The 23,245-nt window shown below is 35.7% G+C and overlaps 1 protein-coding gene across 2 annotated transcripts in view; it reads left to right on the forward strand.

Annotated features, from left to right (window-relative positions):
• LOC127438714 (WW domain-containing transcription regulator protein 1-like) overlaps positions 1 to 23,032 on the forward strand; it is a 67,214-nt gene extending 44,182 nt beyond the window's left edge. The window contains exons 3-6 of one of the 2 annotated variants that reach the window (XM_051694527.1): positions 12,185 to 12,387; positions 15,805 to 15,929; positions 16,143 to 16,255; positions 19,485 to 23,032. In XM_051694527.1, the coding sequence (XP_051550487.1) occupies positions 12,185 to 12,387; positions 15,805 to 15,929; positions 16,143 to 16,255; positions 19,485 to 19,666 (623 nt within the window). In that variant the 3' untranslated portion in view covers positions 19,667 to 23,032. The remainder of the gene's footprint in view (positions 1 to 12,184; positions 12,388 to 15,804; positions 15,930 to 16,142; positions 16,256 to 19,484) is intronic. The other variant, XM_051694528.1, reaches the window with a different exon arrangement.
• The last annotated feature ends 213 nt before the right edge of the window (positions 23,033 to 23,245 follow it).

Genomic DNA, 23,245 nt, shown 5'->3' on the forward strand with positions numbered 1-23,245 from the left:
AGTCCAAAAGAGACTCGTACTAGTTAGATCTTACATTTGCTTTAATGACACTATCGGTTAGGTTTAGGCTTAAATATTAGGGAAGGGAGGTAGGTTTTGCTGATTTAAAACTCTAAGGCGTTAACCTTACAAACCTCATCTGTTTAGGAGAACTCGCTTTTAGCGCCACACAGTGGACATTTCACCTCGAAACTGCCACAATACATTTAATGAACCACATAATATCATTTAGCAAAATAGCTGCCACCGTCCCGTAATTTCCATGAGATCAGGCTGTATAGAAACTTGATTGCAACGCTTAACAGTAACATGGGCATTTCACTGAAAACTTGAAATAAAGTAATTAAAAACATGAACCATGAAAAAGACAACAACATGAAAATGTCTGATCCGATTGGGTGTGTGAGCTTTTATGGCAAAATCTGTAAAATGATGTGCATTCCAGTGATTGCTTGACTGAAGCGTGAGACATTTGTGAATTTTGTACTTACAAATAAGAAATAAACCTTCCAAATGACTCTTAAAAATATAAAGTCAGTTTACTTCTGCTTAGGCTACATTAACTGATTATGTAATGGTGCTTAGTACAGTATAATATAAAAATTAGTAAAAGTTAAGGCAGCAAAATGATGTGAACTAGCTAAATTTGAAGATATAAATATCACTTGATGGGTGAATGTTGAGACTGAAGACCAATTTGTATAATATTTGTTCTATTTTTCATTAATTGCAGAACTTGGCCTGCGGCCACATGTTGATTTCTGAATCACGGCCGTTCTGTTATTCAGTACAACAGCACGACTGTGAGTGAAATATTGTATGTGATATACAAAGTTTCTGATTTTGTAAGGATGCATTCGTGCATGTCCCATGATGGTGTTAGATAGTGTAAGACAGGTAATTATTAAGGTAATGTAATTGTAATTCTCTAATTGTAATTCACGGTTAAAACTGACTAAAAACTTTGACTGTTGGCTTAACTGCTGCACAGCCTTGCATACGTCAGATATTCAACACATTTTGATTACATTGTTTATAATAAGAGCAGTAACATACATAAATAAAATAAATGTGGTCAATTTGGATTTCATGCCGATTTTAAGAACTATTATGACAGCAGATAAGACTTTGCTGGCCCCCAGAGTTCACCGCTGATGTTTGAATTAAAACAGTTGCTGTCTAGTTAGATAAGATATCGAAACTAACTCAACTTTGACCATTAATTTTCTCCCAAAATGACTTTATTTGTGACTTAAATACACAATTAAAGATTACCTAAAAGATCAAGATGTCTAAGCTTATCAATTAAATTTAGATCTAAATGACTAATATATGACACATTTAAAGGAGTTTCCTTGAAAAACTAGATATACAATGGCTGGAAATGAACAATGGATTTTGTCGTCTATTTAATAATCTGAAGAAATCTGATGACATCACTGTCATCTGCTAATTTGTCTCTGTGACGGTTGCAACGCTGAGGGCCCCATTTCACCAGCTTACTGAGCCACGTTTCTCCCACTCACTTAGATTATGTGCATTCTGTGCTTTATTTCTCAAAAAAAAAAAAAAGAAAAAAAAACTCTTTAAGATCTCAGGAGAAAGGTAACTAATGGGCTAGGATTTTTTTTTTTTTTTTGGCTGATGAAAGTCCCTGTGTCCAGTGTACTGACACTAAGTTTCAATGCTTGTGACATACATACAGCAGCTCTTGACTAAAAGCACATGTTACTAGTCCTGACCAGTGTGTGTAAGTGGGTTAAATCTAAACACAACCTGTGTGGGAACCTCCAACACACATCAGCTGTACTGAGAGAGAGAGACATATGTTAGGCTGAATCTCACAAACAAAGAAAATGCAGATTCTCTGTGGGGTTGCTCATGGCACCTTATCAAATGCCAACATACAGTATACTGTATCTACTAGGTTAGTAATAAACACAGCACAGGAAGTGCAGTTCACACATCATGAGCTTTCAGAGCAAACATAGAATGGAGGACCCTGGAGATGGAGGACATAAAACAAACCCCCAAAGATGTAACTTTTCACCAAGGAATAGAAGAGGATTGCAGAGATATTGAGGCACATGCATGGCATAGATTCACCCTGTTCTTTCCTTAAATGCAAAGCTCGAGAAAATATATTGTGCAGATTAAATTATCTTTGATGTTAGTTTGGAGAAATGAATAAAATCGTGTGACAATGTAATGCAAATGTAAAGTTGACAATGTTTATTTACTGTAAAAACACTAGAAGTTGTTGCCCCTGGTTATGTGTCAAACTTGTTAACATCATAGCCTCTGCAAGGGCAAGTAAATTACTTCTCTTTTCTATCATAACATATTGAACAACTTCAAGAGTCATAAATACTGTTTTGTCTTCTTTTGTCAAAGAGAGAATATGCATCAAACATCCACACCAACCCAGCCTTGTTTTTTTTTAGGTATGCAGCCAATAACCTACAAACAAGGAAGTCTATAAATAATGCCTAAACTAAAGATTCTGCTAACTAAATTCAGCTGACTCGATACACGAGTTAATGGACTATGATAATGACCTACTCGGACAACACATTGTTTCCTAGAACTGGCAGAAAATACTCAAAACAGACACAAGCAGATTATCTATCAACCACAAATAATATAATATTGAGCAGCAGCTGTCGGAGTTGCACTGGCATGACGTCACCTCCCCTCTTCGAATGATTGGCTAGAGGAGGAGCTGTCGATCGAGAACTAGTGGACCAATAGGGACACAAAACACCCCCTGATTTACATGAAACTCTACTCACAAGTTTTGGAAAATCAAGCGCAGAACTTGGAAACAAAAGCAAAATAAAATACAGCGTAAGCGTACAAAAAAATTAAAATATGAGCAAAATTGTCAGAGCACAAAAACAGTAATATAACCAAGGAAAACATGATTTTGTTTGCAATTCTGATGACTTTGCTTTAATTTTTCTGTTGTTTTTTTGCAGCATATTTTAAATGTGTTTGTATATTTTTGATTCATGCTTGTTATTTTTTTATCTGCGCTAATTATTTTGATCTGCACTTTTTATTTATTTTTGCGCTTATTTATTTAATTTTTTATCTGTGCTTATTATTTTTAGATTCACGCTTATTATTTTGATTCACGTTAATTATTTTTGGATCCGTGACAGCAATACTTTTGACAAGATTTTGATCCCATAGTTACAGTATACCTACATATTAATTTCTTTACCCAGAAAAATTTTGGTTGGTCACTTTATGATTCCCATACCTCTTATGATTCCCATACCACTTTATGATTCCCATTTCTTTTGTATTTTTTGTGCATAATTTTGATAATTTTACTATCATTCTACAATGTGGAAAAATAATTATAACTTTTGGCTGATTGTATATACAATTAATAATCTATATCCCCTTTCTGTCCTCTTGAGAAGATATTTAGATCTTTACTATTAAAAGTGTTTTACTATTAAAATAACTTTATCATTTAATCACATTAATGTGATTGTAGTGAGATATAGGAGCTGTTAGCTCTTAGCTAACACTGTGATTTTGAGTTCTTATTCGGGACAGGATGTGCTTTACTGCGTCACAGATTTTTGGGACTGGAAGTATTTTTCCCTTCCTCTTTTCCTGTCTTTTGCTGACCATGTTGGACAGCTGATGGCATTTCTGGGAAATCAGCTGAAACAAGAAGCTCTTTGTTGGTGGAGTTTTAGCAACTCAATCGACTCAATCTCTCTCTCCTTCGTGAATGCCGCACCCTGTTGTCGTGACTTGCGTGCTGTCTTGTTGCTCGCTCCGCATGTGTTTTCTATCATGAGTGTTGTGACATTCAGATGGTTGTCGGCCGATTCCACAGCTGTTCACATCTGGACAAGCAGAAGATGCTGGAACAAAACACAACCATGAGCCTGCGGCGCTTTCACCTGTTGGGCTGCATTCTGGATCAGACAACACACCCGTGAATGCGTAATGCGATTAAAAAAAAAAAACACATTTAGATTTTAAAGCCATTACGATTGTTTTACATTGTGATATTAATTTTATGACAGTTATGCACTTTTTTTTTATTCTTTTATTTTTTTATTTTTCTTTAGTTTTGTGGCTTTTAGTTCATGTCTATTAGATGTGAGGTCATCTACTGTATATGCTAGTGCACTCCTAAAAGCTGACAAAAACTTTAAGCAGATTTGTACTTACAATTTACAGTCTTTCTCTTCTGGGTCAATTTACCACAAATATTTATTCTTCTTGCTCTCAGGGGCCTATCCAAATTGTGTCCAGTAAAATGCTCTCTGGAATGAGAATGTCCCACCCCCAATACCTCCTGCCTCTGACTAGCATTAGCATGTAGCAAATCATAACTAAATTGGGGGGTGGGCCCTTCGGTATGTCCCACCCCATCTTCCTGTTTCAGTTGGAAATAAAAGTGTTCCTCTCACTCATGGGATCATTGATGGCCCTGAAATAAGCTTCATTTAATGATTTTGGAGTGAAGTGTGCACACATTTTAGTAAGGTTTGCACGTACTGGTGTGCTGGACTGAAGCCAGTGCTGCTGCTGTTTCTGTGGTTATTTAAGTGACAGAATTGAAGTCTGAACTAGTGAAGGGCTGTGTTAGTCCTCTTAATCTTACCATAAAAGGCAGTCTTTGCTTCACCTCGAACCCTCGGCTGCCAAATCCACCTCCTCATCCATAAAACTCATCTCTGAAGATCTGTTTGATGTGAAGAAATGTTTGCAAGTTTTATAAAGAAAGCAGACCGCGGCAGTCTTTGGTGTCTGCGCCATTACCACTGTGGAGGAAGTTTTTTTTTTTTTTTTTTTTTGTGTTTTTTTGCAGAGCCAATGTAAAGTAATAATATGTTTGGTGGTGTGTCATGACATTGACCTAGTTTATTGTTTACCCTGCCCAGTTGGATGGTACATACTGTATGTTGTCTTCCTATTCATGGGACAATTGATTGCCAGATAAGTGTCTTTAGCTAGACTGAGTAATGACTGTGTTTAGTCTGACAAGGAAATTGGATATGTGACAGTTAAGGGGTAATTTTTTAAGCCATTCTGTTTTGCATTATGTAGCACTCGCCAACAAAAATCAATTTATTGTAGAAGTGTGATACACTGAAGATGGGTTTCAACTTTTTCACCAATAGACTCGCACTTAAGGCCATATCTAAAGAGACCTGAATATCATAAAGAATTGGTGGTAGGCTCTTTTTAATTGGGTCAGTAAGCAACCACCTAGCAGTGTCCCAGGAACCGTATAGTAGCACCTTAGCAACACCCATAACACCCTTTCATTGTGATGGTGGGAAGTGTATGGGCAGGCACCAAAAATATTTAAAAACTTCGTTTTTAATCATTGGTCTATATACATTTGTGTAAGAAGTCTTTGTCTGTAGTGTTCTCTCACTTTTTTGCAGCAACTTGCGGCATGAGCAGTGTGTTTTTAAGAATGTGCATCAAGTTAAATAGTTCAGCTTTTAAAATGCATCTCAAGACTCTGCGTTTGGTTCCGTTACATTGTGCTCCGTCTAGCTCACACATTAACGTTATTATACCTAAATTTGCTAAGTGATTTTTACGTGCCTCGTTGTGTATCACGGCAGTTTCCTGGTGAAATGAACACTAAAGGTGCTACAACAATGACTTTTATTCACTTTCACACAAATCATGAGTAAAACGGCAGTTAGTTGCACTTAATTTTCACCCTGTTCCTTACACAATGCTATCTTATGACATCTACACACTTTTACTATAGTGAATAACTATAAGGTGATACATTTTAATATTTACATTACATAACCAACGACATTTACAAGCGTGTTCGAGAGCAATCAAGTTGCGTGATAGCTCAACAATGCAAAGAAGCGGGGTCCTGAAGAGTATGCAGAGTCGACAGGTTACAAAAGTGCTTCAGCAATTGAGTTTTTCACCTCACATTTGTTTTTCTGACTCTATCAGTAAGGTTTAGGGTAGGGATGTTGGTTTTGTTGATTTAAAACACGATAGAGCATTAACCATATATACGTCATTCTTTGAAAGAAAATTTTACTCTCTTTTAGCGCCACACAGTGGACATTTCACCTGCCGTGATGTGTGTAAGGCACCACATAATATCATTTCGAAAAAATTTCACCAGTCATGTAGTTTTCATGACATCAGGCTGCAACCGGCAGGCTGCAGGTTGTGGCCCACTACAGCCCCATAAACATCCAATGGGGCTGTAAGGTGTCTTTTAAATAATTAAAAAATCAAAATGCTTCTATTAACTTGAGCAGTTTTAAATTAAACTGTCTACAATGGACGCATCAAAGCAAACGTTCTAACCATTTATTTGTCTTGTTGGCAGGAGTAGCGCCAGAACGTGCAGCGCAAAATGGAACACGACATCCATTTACTATCACTGTGGCACTCCGCAACGGACGCTTCTGGTGCAGACAGCATCATTGATTATAATAAGATCAATTTGCTTTTGAAGCGACGCGCCGTTCTTGTCAAGTGTAGACAGGGTATCAGAGCTTTCATAGAGTTATGAGTTTACAACTCAACTATGAGAATTACAACGTAATTACGAGTTCTATGAAGACGTGAACTGTTTTTACAAATCCTAATCTCATGACGTGATTTCCACTTCCTAACGTCATTGTTTTCCAAAGTACGTGGTAACAGAAAGCGTTTTCTAAACATTCCATTTTCATTGAAGAAAAATGCTGTTCTAGTGTGGATGAAAGCTGTGAACATGGTGAAATCAAGTCAAGTCAAATTTATTTGTATAGCGTTTTTCACAACCGGCGTTGTTTCAAAGCAGCTGTACATGAAATTATGCTATAACAGAAAATGAATACAATGCCAATATTACTTATGTTTAGAACTATTAGTGGTTAAAATGAGTAAACTAAGTATGTGTTGTGGGTCAATGATTAAACAAAATATTTTTGTATGAATTATAAGTTTTAGTGTTACAATCCATGAAGTCATCCCGAATTAACTATGGAAATACACGTAGATGCATTGTCCTTTGATTTTGGCTGATGAAGGCTTTTGTTAGTGGTTAATTCATTTTCTATATAGTTTAAGAGAGTGTTGTCCCTCCTTTGACCAAGTTGATATAGGTATCATTCAGTGAGGAGCATTGCAGTCCGGCTGGAAGCTTATGGCAGGTAATTTTGGAGAACTCCATCCTTAGCCCATGCTTCAGACAGTGACTCACGAAGAATCCCATGTCTTTTAATTTACATCAGTTCATCCTCTATGAAGTCCGTCATAGTAGACTGATGTGAAGTCTGGCTGGCACATGCTGCAGTTGGTCATCATCACTTAGCGACACAGCAGGAGTCGGACATCAGGAAGGACCGGAGATGGATCTGGCTGGCTCTGGTAACCTCGGGATATAATCAAGTAATTAGACAGGGAAAGAAATAGAATAAAATTAGCGTAGATGCCATTCACTTTAAAGCAGGGTTAAAGAATAAGAGAAGTGTTTCCGGTTCTGGCAGACCTAACTAAAGCAGCATAACTATGAATTGAGGGATAAATTAGGTGTATGCCGGGCTGAATAGATAAGTCTTTAGTCTAGATTTAAACTGAGAGAGTGTGTCTGAGTTCCAAACACTGCTAGGAAGCCTTTTCCATAGTTTAGGAGCCAAACATGAAAATTATCTCCCTCCTTTTGTGGATTTTGATATTCTCGGTATTGTTAACAGTCTGGAATTTTGCGATCGTAGTGAGCGTAGTGAGTACAATAGCGTGACAGAAGATCACTTAAGTACTTCAGGAAATCAATTCATTTTTTTATCACATACACCAGTTAATTTCAATTGAAAATAAATGTGTTTTCAAGTGAAAACTTACTAGTGTGCATGTTGCCTAAACCTCAAATAAAAAAAAAAAAATTTGATTTCACTTGTTGAGGTTCACACCAAGCAGAACAGAATACAGTTGGGGAAAAAAAAACGTAAATGCTGTTCGGATCACTAGCTGTGATTTTTCAATAATCCAAGAGTTGTATAAACAGTTGCCATGATCGGTAGAGCAGGAATATGTTTTTTGTCTTTTGTGCAGAATGTCACATCTGCCTTTTAAAGGAATGTTTGCTCCATGTAAAAGTGGTTTACACAACATACATCATGGACAGATACACATTTGCTCCAGATGATCACGAGTTGCAAAACACTCTTCACAGGAGCTGCAACCTGCCTAACGCTATTGATTTCTGTCTGTTTAATACTTCCTGCGTGGAGCAAAGAACCTTATTTGTGCTTGATACGCTTTACATTAAAAAAAGACAGTGATGGTTCATTTTAAGATAAAATGATGCCGTTGTATTGTGCAATAGATCAAATGGCGTGCGAGTCTGTGTAAGGTCAGTTCTGAAGAGTTGTGACTATGGCCTCCTTGAAGCAAACATTCTATCTGTCTGTTCCTCATAGAACATCAGACGTTCTTTACTCTGAAACAGAACAGCTTTTCACAGAGCAGAACATTTTGTCTCCCTACTGCATTTTACTTTAATAAATCATAGCTAGCTTGCTAACTAGTTAGTTAGCTATGTCTTTCTGTCTGTCTCCCTATCGCATTTTACTTTGAAGAATCATAGATAGCTTGCTAGTTAGTTAGCTACCTCTTTGTCTCCCTACTGCATTTTACTTTCATAAATCATTGCTCGCTAGTTAGCTAGCTGTCTGCCTGTCTCTCTACCGCATTTTACTTCCATAAATCAAAGCTAGCTATCTGTCTCTACTGCATTTTTCTTTCATAAATCATAGCTAGGTAGCTAGTTTGCCATGTCTCTCTGTCTATCTCTCTACCGCATTTTACTTCCATAAATCACAGTTAGCCAGTTAGCTAGCTGTCTGTCTGTCTCCTTATTGCATTTTACTTTGAAGAATCATAGATAGCTTGCTAGATAGTTAGCTACCTGCCTGTCTCCCTACCGCTATTATTTTCATAAATCATAGCTAGCTAGCTAGCTAGTTAAGCCTGGTTTATACTTTGGAAAGCCAAACATTTTTCTCCTGGACAAAGTAAAGCACCCTAGGCGAACGAAGCCGCCGTTTATACCATGCGCATCGTCGTTTTAAAATTAGTTAATTTAGGGTGATGTCACTGTGTTTAACGTACTGTTCCAGCCACAAGTAAAGCCAATAATGCAGATTTTTCTCTCCGTGGACCGCCGCTTTTAGCACTGTGCTGCTTCTTTGCTTTATTAAACTTGTCACGGCCCCTTTCACTTTAAAAACTCAAATCTCTCTCCACTCATTTGTCGTGGCCGTGCTGTCTTTATAGAGTTTTTGTTGCAAATCATGTATAAAAGTATACTTCCACACAATATTTGAGAGACGGGCTTCAAAGTTATCAATTTTAACAACAGTAACCTAGGTAAAAACTCCTCAGCTGGCACGTGTGATTGTAAATAAAAAGCATCACATCCAAATCACACCTACGAATAGTTTTAACCAATCATCAAGGCTCTTTGACCAGCCAAGTTCTCTTGGGTCAAGAATTTCAGAGATGTGCGTGTACATGAGAAATCTCACCAAACGAACACCTTGGCAGAACAAAAATGTCACTGCATTTCGTCATCATTTGTAGGCAAACTAAGCGAAGCCTGTTCACCCAGAAAGTATAAATAAGCCTTTAGTTAGCTATGTCTTTCTGTCTGTCTCCCTACCACATTTTATTTCCATAAATCATAGCTAACTAGCTAGTTTGCCATGTCTTTCTGTCTGTCTCTGTACCGCATTTTACTCTCATAAATAATATCTAGCTTGCTAGTTAGTGAGCTGTGTCTTTCTGTCTGTCTCCCTACCGCATTTTACTTTCATAAATTATAGCTAGCCAGTTAGCTAGCTAGCTGTCTGTCTGTCTCCGTACTGCTTTTTACCTTTATAAATCATACATGTAGTTAGCTTGCTAGTTAATTAGCTATGTCTTTCTGTCTGTATCCCTATCACATTTTACTTTCATAAAACATAGGTAGCTAGCTTATTTGCTAGTTCATTAGCTATGTCTTTCTGCCTGTTTCACATTTTACTTTTGTAAATCACAGCTAGCTAGTTAGTAAGCTGTTTTTCTGTCTTTCTACCCTACTGCTTTTTACTTTCATAAATCTTAGCTAGCTTGCTAGTTAGTTAGCTGTCTTTCTGTCTTTTTACCCTACTGCTTTTTACTTTCATAAATAGTAGCTAGCTTGCTAGTTAGTTAGCTGTCTTTCTGTCTGTCTCCCTATCACATTTTACTTTCATAAATCATAGGTAGCTAGCTAGTTTGCAAGTTCGTTAGCTATGTCTTTCTGTCTGTCTCACATTTTACTTTCATAAATCACAGCTAGCTAGCTAGCTAGTTAGTTAGCTATGTCTGTCTGTCTGTGTCTGTACAGCATTTGACTTTCATAAATCATGTCTCCCTACCACAACCTCCAAGCAACCACCAGAACACTTTAGCAAAAGGGTGTCTATCTATCTGTAAGGACTTCTAACCTTTTAAGCTTTTAAACTGTCAGGCAAGGCTTTGCCAGGCAACATTACATTTTGGCTACTTGAGTAAAACTGATTTGCTCCTCAGTAACCTAAAAAAGGGCCACACCATGACTAACAGTGTTCCAGAGGTAAGCCAACCAAAACAGAGGTCATTTACATACAGAGGTTTTAAAGTTACAGTAGCAAAAAAAAAAAAATTAAAAAAATTGACAGCCTGTTTAATTGAAGAGTCAAGAGAAGGTAGGAAATGAATAAAACTAAATTATGATTGTTTTTGTTGCAAGAAACCTTAACTAACATTATAAGTGGTCAGCCACACTGAAGTGATTTGAGAGAGGTCCAGTATTTTCACTGTTTAATGGCCTTCTGCTCACATCTGCAGTGTGTGTTTAGAGCAAACCAGCTCTGATCCAATTCAGTCCTCTTACTAAACAATAGTACTGTGAGGAGTTTTCCATCATCTTGGTAAACAGTGTTTGTGCTGCGCTCTGGCCGTGGATCAGCCACGATTGAGTCAATGTGTGTTGAACGACACATCAGTCTAAAATAACTCCGATTCAGTCTCGTTTTCTCCTGTTGGTCTTATTTTCAAACATTGTAAGTTTGAAATGTTGAACATTAGTACCAAAATCTGGATTGTGCCAGTAATGTGGGTGCCTAAAGTGTGTAATTCCTGTGCTTCTAGTGGTAAAAAAAAAAGGAATAGCAAAAATGACATGTTTCTCGAACCCTAACACTAACTTTGACACTGAGAACAAAATGTATATACAAACCATGCTCAAGGATATCTTGTGTACGAAATGTTAGACAAACTCTTGATTATGTTTTGAAGATCTGTCATTAATCTTTCAAATGTATACACAGTACAACAGTCTTGTTTGACTTGTATGTATATATAGGGTAGTTGAAACCTACTGTGTCCATGACTTTTTTTTTTAATCAACATCAAGATTTTATGTTAAAATGGATATGAACATATAAGGGAAAGAGTATAGTTTATTTTCTGTTTAACTAGTCACTATTTCTTTTCAATTGTGCACCATTTCTATCACATTTTTACCTCCACTAGTTCATTTTAAAAGGTCCTGCAGTGTGACAAAATTATTTTTATTGCTACAAATATTCCATTTAGTCTCTCAATTAAATTAAGTTAATAAATGATGCAATATAAAATAAAACGATATCCATAGTATCAAATAAAATAAAATATTCACAGTAAAATAAGAAATAAATATAATTAGTGTAAACATTACATTTAATTGAAATCAACTTTAATTATATTTTATTGACCTTTTTTAATTTAATTTAGCTTAGTTTAGTTTAACTAAATGTAATTTAATATTTTTTTTACTAAATTTTATTTTAACTTAATTTTATATATTGTAATATTTTATATATTTTAATGTTTTATTTCATCAATAAAATCAATTTCAAAATTTGATCAATAAAATACATTTAAAATTATTTTTTTAAATGAACTTATTTTTAATTTAACTCAATTTAACCCTCAAATAATATGAGCTCATAAAAGCGGCATGCAAATTCATTATAGAAGAATGCGCAAAATGCTGTTTAAAATAGTTTTAGATGCCGTATTGCATGTCACACCGCAGGACATGTCAACTGCCGATGGACCTGTGTCTGTAGCTGCAGTCTGACCAGATATACAATGTAAAGTGTGTTTGTGTGTTTTCTCACAGTGTTAAATCAGCAGGCGCATCCGCAGCAACTGCAGCAGCAGCAGCAGCAGCAGGTACAGGCGCTTAGTTCGCAGCAGCAGCAGAACTCTCAGGCCAGCATGTTGAACATGAGTGCACAGCAGCACCAGCAGAAGATGCGACTACAGCGCATACAGATGGAGCGAGAGCGCATTCAAAGGAGACAGGAGGAGCTCATGAGACAGGTGAATGTGCGGGAGAGGCAGCATGTTGTAGTGTAGTGAGCTTTGATGCCCCCTAGTGGTGTAAGAGTCTGTTCAGGCCGCCTTTAGCAAGTGTCTGTAACATAAATCACAGCTCATGTTTATACAGCATGAGTGAATCATACGAGGTCATCGTCCTTCTGTAAGTCCAGCTTCAGTAAAACAGCAGGACAGTTTACTAAAACAGACAGACCTCACAGTATGTGTTTGTGTTACACATTTCTTGTAACTTTTCAAGTGATGGAGACAAACACGAGAGAAGAAAAGGCGTTTACACGTGTTTGTGGTGAGCAAGACTTAAAAAAAAAAAACAGCCTGACAAAAACCCTGATGAGTCAGACTTCAGTTTGTGGTCCTGAAAGTTTTCCACAGTTATTTGGACTGATTTCCTGCAGCTGTTTTAGTGAGCACACTCCACCCGAATGCCGTGCCCAGAGACACTCCGCTATATTTAAACACACTGATCTGATCCGGCCTTCTCTACAAAGTGCCAAATCCACCAGTGTATGAAGACTGCCAGAGTACGTACTGCTTTTAATGAAGAACACACTTCTCTGTCATTAATAAAGTACGTTCTTTAGGTACAGTATGCAGGTGTTCCGTATAAATACATTCCCAGAGATTCTTCATACGGGAACAAATTGTCCTGAGAGGAATGCAGAAAAAACAACCGTGAAAATAATTACTCTCTGTTGTTATTAAACATGTACAATTTAACCACAAGGATCAACTCTCTTGATACCTAAAGCACTTACACTTTTTCATTCAGTGTTTTGAATCTGATGGCTCCTCAGCACCCATGGCCTCATGGGACAGTAAAGTGTACCATAAAATGTTTTTTTTTGTTTGGTTTTTAAAAAAAAAAAAGGCTCATAATTGTAAGGGGTTTAAGGTGCTTTGGCATGACAACTATACATCTTTATTGATGATAGTTAGCTAGCTAGTTGTTGCTGCTTAGCTTCATAGAATAAATTATGCAAAAAATTAAATTAAGTAATATAAAGTTACAAAACAACAGTGTATATTAAGGAAACATTTAATATTAACAATATTCGCTATATAATGCGAAATATAGTAAAAATTCATAATTTATAATAAAACAAAAATTCCAAAGTAATAATAAGACAAAAATAAATAGTGTAAAAAATGTAATTTAACTTAATTAATTGAATTTAATTAAGTTAAATTACATTTAGTTAAAGATTAAGTTAAATCAATTAAACACATTTTTATTTTAAAAAGGGATTTTCTCCCTTTTCTCCCCATTTTGGCATGCCCAATTCCCAGTGCGCTCTAGGTTCCCAATCTGTGTGGTGGAGGACGAATCTCAGTTGCCTCCACATCTGAGACCGTCAATCCACGCATCTAATCACGTGGCTTGTTGAATGTGTTACCGCGGAGACCTAGTGCATGTGGAGGCTTCACGCTATTCTCCTCGGCATTCACACACGGCACACCACGCGCCCCACCGAGAGCAAGAACCAAATTATAGTGACCACGAAGCGGTTAACCCAACGTGACTCTACCCACCCTAGCAACCGGGCCAATTTAGTTGCTTAGGAGACCTGGCTGGAGTCACTCAGCACACCCTGGATTTGAACTCGCCACTCCAGGTGTGGTAGTCAGTGTCTTTACTCACTGAACTACACAGGCCCCCAATTTAAACTCAGTTTAATTAAATTGATATAATGAAATTAAATTGAGTTAAAATTAAAAGTTCAGTTAAATTCATTTAAAAGTGAAATTTTAAGTTAACTTTGAACTAAATTTAACTTAAATTTTAATTAAATGTAGTTTAATTTTAACTCAATGTAATTTCTCAATTGAATTTAATGAATACATTTTTATTTTAAGTAGAAGTTTGATTTACCAGCCCAACACATGGATCAAACACTGTGCCAAATATGTTATTAGTATGAGCAATATTACCAAGTGACAGATGAATTTGCACCTATATATTGTAGAATTTGATTGGACACACAGCTTTTGACGCCAACAACAAAAGAAATGTGAAGTTGATATGTTGATATTTTATTATGCTATCCTAACTACGAATAAATATACAGGAAGACCCTATCACATCCTGCAACCCATTTTGGGTTCACGGTTGAAAACCCCTTTTCTACAGAGATTGTTATGTTCCTGTCAAGCATATCAGCATTTCTAAAAAATGCATCTGACTCAAAATAAAAAAAAAATAAATTAAAAAAAAGGTTTTAAAGTCATATTTTAAAATAACTTAATCAACAACAAAAAAGCATTTATTTATTTTATTTTATTTTTTGACACAGATAGCTTTGTCTAAACTAAATCTTACATCCAGTTGCCAGTCAATAAGGTTAAGTCTGCCTGAGATCTCTAATGTTTAACAGGTTAGATTTTCCACTGTGTCAGGATTTACACACTTTATTATGGGATCAAACAAGAACAACACATTTTCCCATAGATAGTATAACATTGGAATGACAAGCAAAGAGTATCGAAATTGTCAGGTATCTATGTAATAAAGATATGTTTGTTGTTGTTGTTTGTTTGTTTGTTTGTTTGTTTGTTTGTAAATATAATCATTTAAAAAATATATAGATTCGAAGTTGGGTAGTTCACTCAGCTAGATATTTCCCTACTATAGTATACTCTCTAACAGAAAATAAAGTTATGCGTACTATGGATTCTGTTAAAAGATTTATATCCAAAATGTATGAGGTTCTAAGTGGTGCATTAAGGTGAGATTATTTGCAAAGAATGATCATTTGGTAAAAGAAGAGTAAATGTGACTAGAATGTAAAAATATTTCAATTTTTTTTATGTAATCTCAGAGATTTCTTGTTAGTACCAAGCATAAAATATAACCATTTCGCATATTTTACATCCTACAGAATGTCTTTAGTTACATTAAATGCACCTTCAAAATCTCCACATTCTTGTACAAGTAAGGCCAAAATATTCCATATGTTTTGGTAATATAAACAATTAAAAACATTCTGGATGAATATATTTCAATCATAAACTAAGTTAAAATAATTGATCATTTGATCCTTGACTGCCATTGTTGGGAGGTTTCAGCTTTCAGACTCAGAAATTAAAAAACATTTTATACAAAATAAGAATTTGATAAAAGATGGAAACCAAAACTACATAAAAGATGTCTTAATGATGTTTAAGTGTGAATGGATATGAACTTTTAATACTATGTTCTCTGTTATCTGAAGGTTATGCATAGTATTTCTTATCTGTCCTGTATATTGTATCTGCAGTGGGAAAGGGGTTGTGTTTTATGTTTGTTTGTAATTCATTGAAAAATAATAAAGGAAAATGTTACACTACTGACATATGAAAACATGCAGTAGTTGATTTGAGCTCTTTGGATGTGGTCAGGTTACAGTGTTTGTGTTTCTCCAGGAGGTGGCGCTCCGGCAGCTGCCCATGGACTCTGATAATATGGCATCTGTTACACCAGCCATCAGCTCTCCGGCAATGACGCAGGGTAACATGCCCAACAACAGCACAGATCCGTTCCTCAACAGGCAAGTGTCTTTTATCCAGCTCAAAGCCCTCAGGTTCAGTGTTTAAAGGTGATGTGTGCATTTTTTTAAAGTAAAGATACATTTCTAACATTTCGATTTGGGTCCAGATGCTCTGTGACTGTGCCCCTGCTAGAATTAGTAAGCTGGGAGGAGTTTTATAGTCTGTAAAGCTGTTTTAAAACTGTGTGTGTGTGTGTGTGTGTGTGTTACCAGTGGGTCGTACCACTCTCGAGAGCAGAGCACAGACAGCGGACTCGGACTGGGCTGCTACAGCATCCCCACCACCCCTGAAGACTTCCTCAACAACATGGAGGAGATGGACACAGGTACAGCAGGTCACATGACAACACGTCACCGCAAACGATACTCTCACCCAGATACTCTTAGGGCAGAAAAAGAAGTAGTAGTAGTAGAAGAAAATCAGTACAAATACAATTGGGCAACTCTAATAAACAGCAGTATTTACCTACATACTGTATATTTTTACTAAAACTTTTTAATGTATGAAAATGCCATGTGAAAGTTTAACCCCTTACACACTGAAGGCATTTTTGAAAGATTTCCCTTCCAAAGGGCAAGCAGAAAATAAATGTTCATAACATTAAGAATAAAATAAAATAAGTTGGGTTAGTTAGTTGTTCAAAAAACAAAAAATCCGGAATTTGGTCAAAAGAGTCTTCAAAGGTTCTACTACCCAGTTTTGAATTTTTCTTCATTTTTGCTAATGACTAAGGTAGAAGACATCCTAAGCTTTCTTCAAAGGTATAATGTTGTGAGGTGTTCAAAGTTTCAAGAAAAGTTTCCTACTTTGCCCATGTTCACCCTAGAATATCAAAAACTAAAACTAAAATGAGTTTGAAATGATTTTTTTAGTTAGTTTGGAGTTATGAAATGTTTTTAGTTTAGTTTCAGTTTTTTTTCCAATAATTTCAGTTTATTTTTGTTTTTTTAGTTAACGAAAATGATTTTAGTTAGTTTTCGTTAACTATAATCACGCTGATTTGTATAGCACATTTTAAAGCAACAGAAGCTGACCCAAAGTACTGCACATTACTGTATAGACAAACACAATACAATCAAAGAAACAAATAAAGAGAAAAAAGTCTTAAAACATGATACAAATAAGAATAATAAAAAGTTATAATTTTTTAATTTTGGCTTAAAAACAACCAGTACAACCTCAGTTAGTTTCAAAATGAAAGAATAAAAATGGGCCTTTAGGCTAGATTTGAACATTTGAATAGAGGGAGAGGACCTGATGTGAAAAGGAAGACTATTTCATAGCTTGTGGGCAGCGACAGAAATAGCTCAGCCCCCCTTAGATTTACATCTAGAATGGGAACTGTCAGAAATATGGCCGAAGAAGGCCAGAAATATGTTGAGGAGCAAGACCATGCAGGGCCTTAAAAACAAAAAGTAGAGTCTTGAAATCAATCCTAAACTTGACTGGTAACCAGTGAAGGGAAGCCAGTAAAGGAGAGATGTGATCTCTTTTCCTGGTTCCTGTTAGAAACGTGGCTGCAGCTTTTTGGACCATCTGCAAATGAGATAGGGACAATTGAGACAAACCAATGTGAAGAGAATTGCAGAAGTCAAGCTGAAATGTAATCAATGCATGAACTCTATGATTTCTTTATGAGAGATAAAAGGTTTTACTTTGGAAATGGATCTCAGTTGATTAAAAACATCCTTTTATAACAGCACTGATCTGCTTGTCGAAATTTGAGGAGTCAACAATGGCACCAAGATTTTTGACAGAGTTATGTACAGTACAGTTGGCAGATAATGGACCTAGCTGGTTACCAAACCTAGCAATTGAAGCAGAAGAATCTAGTAAAATAACTTTTTTGGTTTTATTTACGTTCAGCTGAAGGAAATTTGTCGCCATCCAGCACTTTATCCTGTAGACACTTAAAAACAGAGATCTTTTATTGAGCAACTGCTATTGGGTCTAACTGGAAAGTAAAGCTGAGAATCATTAGCGTAGCAGTGATATGAGATGTTGTGTTTCTGACAAATAGAGTCCAAAGGGAGCATATATAGATTGAACAATAGGGGACCAAGAATTGAGCCTTAGGAAACACCAAAAGTAAAAGGAGCAGGAGATGAGAAAAAATGTCCTTTTATAACCTGAAAAGTTCTGTCTGTAAGGTAGGAGGCAAACCACTGAAGAGCAATGCCCTGTATACTGACCAAACGTTCAAGGTGCTTGAAGAGAATATTAAGATCAGTGGTGTCAAACGCTGCAGTAAGATCCAACAGTACTAAGAATGGACATGATCCTGAGTCGAGAGAGAGCAGAAATCGTTGTTGACTTTAAAACCGAATAACTCAAAGATATGAATGCAAATATCTCAAAAATATAAAAATACTTAAACTTATATCAACTTAGTACCGATTAATGAAAAAAAAAAATCATATGGGCACCTTGTTCCATCACTTCAAAAAATGTGCGTTGAGCCCGTGCACCTTGTGCACTGTCTGTGTATGTGTGCTCCGGCTTTGCTCACCTACGTGGGATATACCGCTTTCCACATATGGATTCTAACACTCACTACACATCCAGCGACTACGATCTAACACTTCCATGATGCGAAGGGTCATGTTTCAGTGAGTCGATCCCAGAGAAACAGTCGCTATAGAGATGCCATTAGCGATAACCACCATAACTGTCATGACACTCTTTGAGGAATATTTCAGGATCTACACATCCTATTACATTGAGTGTGGGCTTGTTTGATTCATAATCGTCTGCTGTAAGTTGCGAAGTGCCATTTTATATATCATGTTTCTTTTTCATGAAGTAAAAAAACAAAATGTGAGGAAAATACTGTTTATCTGTTTATTATACATGTGGATTTCTCACACTAATACTCACTGTAGTTTGGTCTCTGAGTGAAGCAAATTTGCCTGTTGTATTCTACTAAAGAAGACCTTTCTAACAATCTTTTTGATCTTTCTTACTGGTTCTAAATATGATTGTTGTGATCGCAAATTATTTAAAAGGAACAGTTCTAAATTTAATAGCAAAATTTAAAAGCAGTGTTTTAGAATTGGTCAGATCAGCTATGCTAATTTTGAATATAAGATTCTAAACTTTAAAATGATATTTATTTTGTGCAGATCAAGCACGTGGTTATTGAATAATACCATACAGTATATTTGTTATTTTTTTCATGTTCAGCGCCCCCCCCCGTGGCCCGGTACTGGTACTTTAAACTGATTCATGGGAAGTAAATCGAATTCTAACACTTTTTAATTTTTTTAATTTTTTGTTACTAATGTTTAAATCATAGACACTATTAAAACATCTGTCTTGATGCTCTCATTCTCATGAATCACAAGATAAGGCGAACAATTAGTCACACACACTTATTAATATATGGCCAAATAAAATGCACACTAAAGTCATTGTGATTTTCACAAATTATCGTGAATATTCATTATGTCGCCCCACCTTAGTTTGCCATTAATTGCAGTTTCAGTAGGCAGCTCACTAGAGTTTAGAACAGAGCCACTGTGTTTTCCTCACTAACCTCGTGTCTCTATCTGCAGGTGAGAACATGGTGCCGGTCAGTATGAATGTACCGCAACAGAGTCGTTTCCCAGACTTCCTGGACTCCATGCCCGGCACCAACGTGGACCTGGGCACCCTTGAGGGTGCTGACCTCATGCCCATCCTGAATGATGTGGAGTCAGTCCTGAATAAGGCCGAACCCTTTCTCACCTGGCTCTAGACTCACACGGGACATTATAGACTTTTTTTATATATATATATATATATATATATATTATTATATATAAAATCAGTCTTCCTCTAGTTTCACTTTGTAGACATCAGTTATTGTTTCCACACACCATTCTGAATTTCCTTTTCTTTTGCTGAGTCAAAGAACAATATTTACCAAAGTGTTTAGCCTGCGAACAAATATGCAAGCATGCATCAGTCAGCCGTTTGTTTTGTAACTGATGTAGGATACATTTGATTATGACTGTGTTTGTGTTCAGAGTGATTACATGAACACATCCTTTCCACAACGGATATGCCCGGATAGTGACAGTGGCTGTCAATCAATCTGCCCAAACATGTTTAACAGTAAAGCATTCAAGGTAACATTGTCCAGGTAACATTTCAGTCCAAAATCAATAGAAACAAATAAACAAATTATACTTTACATAAAGAAAATTAAGGACATTTTAGGACCACTAAGTTTTTTGTGACATTATTTTCACGACAATTAAGCTTATTTCCTCTCTAAATTCTCATGCTGTTATGCAAAAAATCTCATTCTATACTGTAATGCGGAAATATAATGATGAATTAAATTTTGTAGAGAAATGTGCTTAATTCAAATATTACTGCCAAATCAAAACAAAAGAAATATGTGTGTGTGTGTGTGTGTGTGTATATATATATAGATAGATAGATAGATAGATAGATATCTATATATAGATATATATATATATATATATTGTGTATATACACACACACACACACACACACACACACACACACACACACAACTGTATATACAGACAGATAAATAATATGAAGCACATTTTTTTGCATTACGACATTATTGTCATGACAATTTACGACAATCATATTTGCACCCTAAATTCTTATTACTGTAATGTGAAAATGTTATGATGTTATTTTAATGTTGTCAAGTATTAGTACATTATGGTAGCATTTGATCTGTCTTCATGCTGATTATATTACAGTATTTTTTACTGTACTTAAAATGTAAAAAATACATATATATCAATTGATTTTGGATTGAAACTTGGACATGTTTTCATGTGATTCTCGCCACTACTCATCGAAACGACCATGCAAAGTTTGTTTTACACTTTATATATACTTATTTTTTTCAGTAGCAGCTGTGTGCTTCAAAAAGCTTTACATTGTGTCTATTATATACAGCGAAGAACTAATTCAGATGTGTTTAAGTTTGCATTCATTTTATTCCAATTTAGTTATTTTGTCAAGTAAGCTGATGATACAGTTTGCATTTACAAACATTTTATATCATGTTTTTATGTACTGCTACAGTGTTCTTGTTTTGTAAACTGTAAAATACCATTGATGTATGCTCTTGGCTTCTGGTGCATTTAATTAGTTTGCAGTTTAGTATTTATCAAGAGCTAATAACTTCTTAGTTTTTAGATTTTTTTATTTTTTTCCTTTTTTCAGGAATTTTTAATATCAAAGCACTACAAATCAGCCAATGATTTATCAATAATTATATCTAACATCTTGATCTTGAGGTGAATATTGAAGTAATGGTTTTTACTTAGTTGCGAGTGTTGTGAGGCTTCATGATCCTTTTTTAAGTCAACTCTGGCCACTAAACTGCTCTGATTTTCCAGCAAAGTGGCGTTGCATTCATCCTACAATGTTCCATTCAGGGAATGTGCAGTGGGGTCCAAAAGTCTCCATTAGTGAAAATGCTCCTATTTTAGCTTTTTCTACTTTGCTTAAATGTAATTTGTGAACTAGAAATTGTGCATAATCTTAAATAATACTTCTTTGTTATGTCATAACGTTTCTTTGTTTCAAAATCCTTAAACTTTCTGTGACTTCCAGTTGTAAAATAGATTTTAAACTCCAGATTTTCAATGCAGACTTTTGGAGCCCACTTTATATATTAGTATTTTCTGATACCAGAGATAATTTTACCTTCAGTTGGATGATTAAACATTCAAACTGGGTTATTGTGGGGCCAACATGTGGATTTTCTTGATTTTATTAGCCCGGCTGAAATCCAGTTCAGTATATATATATACAATATATATATATATATATATATATATATATATATATATATATATATATACAAATTAATATCTTTGTGATTTTCTACACAGGTTTAATTTTTTTTCTATTGCATGTTTGATTTGTTTGATATTCATAGCTTTGGTGGTTTATAGACCCACCTTACTGTCACTCATTTATGATGACTTTGTAGATTGCAAAATTTTAGGATTGTGCAGAAATGGTTTGGTGGTGAATTTTAAAGTGACAGTTCACCCAAAAATGAAAATTCTGTCATAATTTAAAATCAATAGAGTAAATAATGACAGAATTTTCATTTTTGCTTGAACTATCCCTTTGAAATACAGAGACAAAAGAGAAACTCTTGGTCAAACTGAGCTCATGAAGTCCTTTATAAGGACAGAATGGTTAAGTACCAGGGTAGAAAGAGCCGATTCGAGCTGTACTCCATCCCGGGTGACCTTTTTCCTCCGGGAACACATAGGATCTGTGCCAAAACCTAGTGAACTGCCTTGCTTCTTACATTGACAGTTGTCTTCTAAGGCAGTGTCTTAGCTGAAATGGAACATCATAATTGATATGAAACTCTCTACATAGGCAACAACTCTGCATCGTAAAAATAGCGTGAATAGAGACTAGACTCACAATTGATTTCAATAGAATTTGACATTAGCTTGTTGCTAAGCTAACAACCGGTTACCTGAATAAGTATTAAAATACAGTATGTAACACACAAATATTGGATGAAATAGTCGATTTTTAATTAGATTATTTTAGATTAGCGCACCTAGGAGGTTTAAAATGCTGCCTTCGTAGGCAGCTCACTATTTTTTTTTATTTTTTTATTTTTTTGGAACAGCCATTGTGTAACATTAAAGAGAATACTTCAGAGAAAGAGTCCACATGGTAGCACTGTTGTTTATTTTCATGACCATTAAAGAGAGATCTGGCGGTCTTGTGACACATCTGCAGTGAGCTATGACCTGTATCATGCAAAAGAGATCAAAAGACTTCATTTTGAGTGTACATTAAATGTGACATGGTTGAGAACAGTGTATTCTCTTTGTTTTCTAACGAGTTGTTATGGGGTGGGACAGTAATATGTAGCGGTGTATGGTGGAGTTTTGTAATGCACTACACTTCAGCATGGTGAGGGGGGTTTGTAAGATTACTGGCTCTGTGAATGTTGGTCACATGCTGGTAATCAAACAGTAACATGGTAGCAGTGTACTGTATGTGAAACATGTGGAGATAAGTTGTAACCTCTAAGAAATTGTCAGTGAAATCAAAAAACAAAAGAATAAAATGGTTTTATTAGCATGGATTTATAGGTGCTTTTCTTTCTTTTATCAGTCAGTTCATTTATGACTTCAATGTAACCAGCTTTTGTGGGCCATTTATGTTAACAAAATGTGAAAATTCCTTTGAAAAGGATACTGTTGAACTTTTGAGAAATCATATTTTCCCAACTTAGGCCCAAAGTACCTGGGTCATAGCTGCCATTGACATTGGGGCACCACTATGGGGTCACTTGTTC

The sequence above is a fragment of the Myxocyprinus asiaticus genome, chromosome 50, assembly GCF_019703515.2.
Source record: "Myxocyprinus asiaticus isolate MX2 ecotype Aquarium Trade chromosome 50, UBuf_Myxa_2, whole genome shotgun sequence".
Lineage (NCBI taxonomy): Eukaryota > Metazoa > Chordata > Actinopteri > Cypriniformes > Catostomidae > Myxocyprinus > Myxocyprinus asiaticus.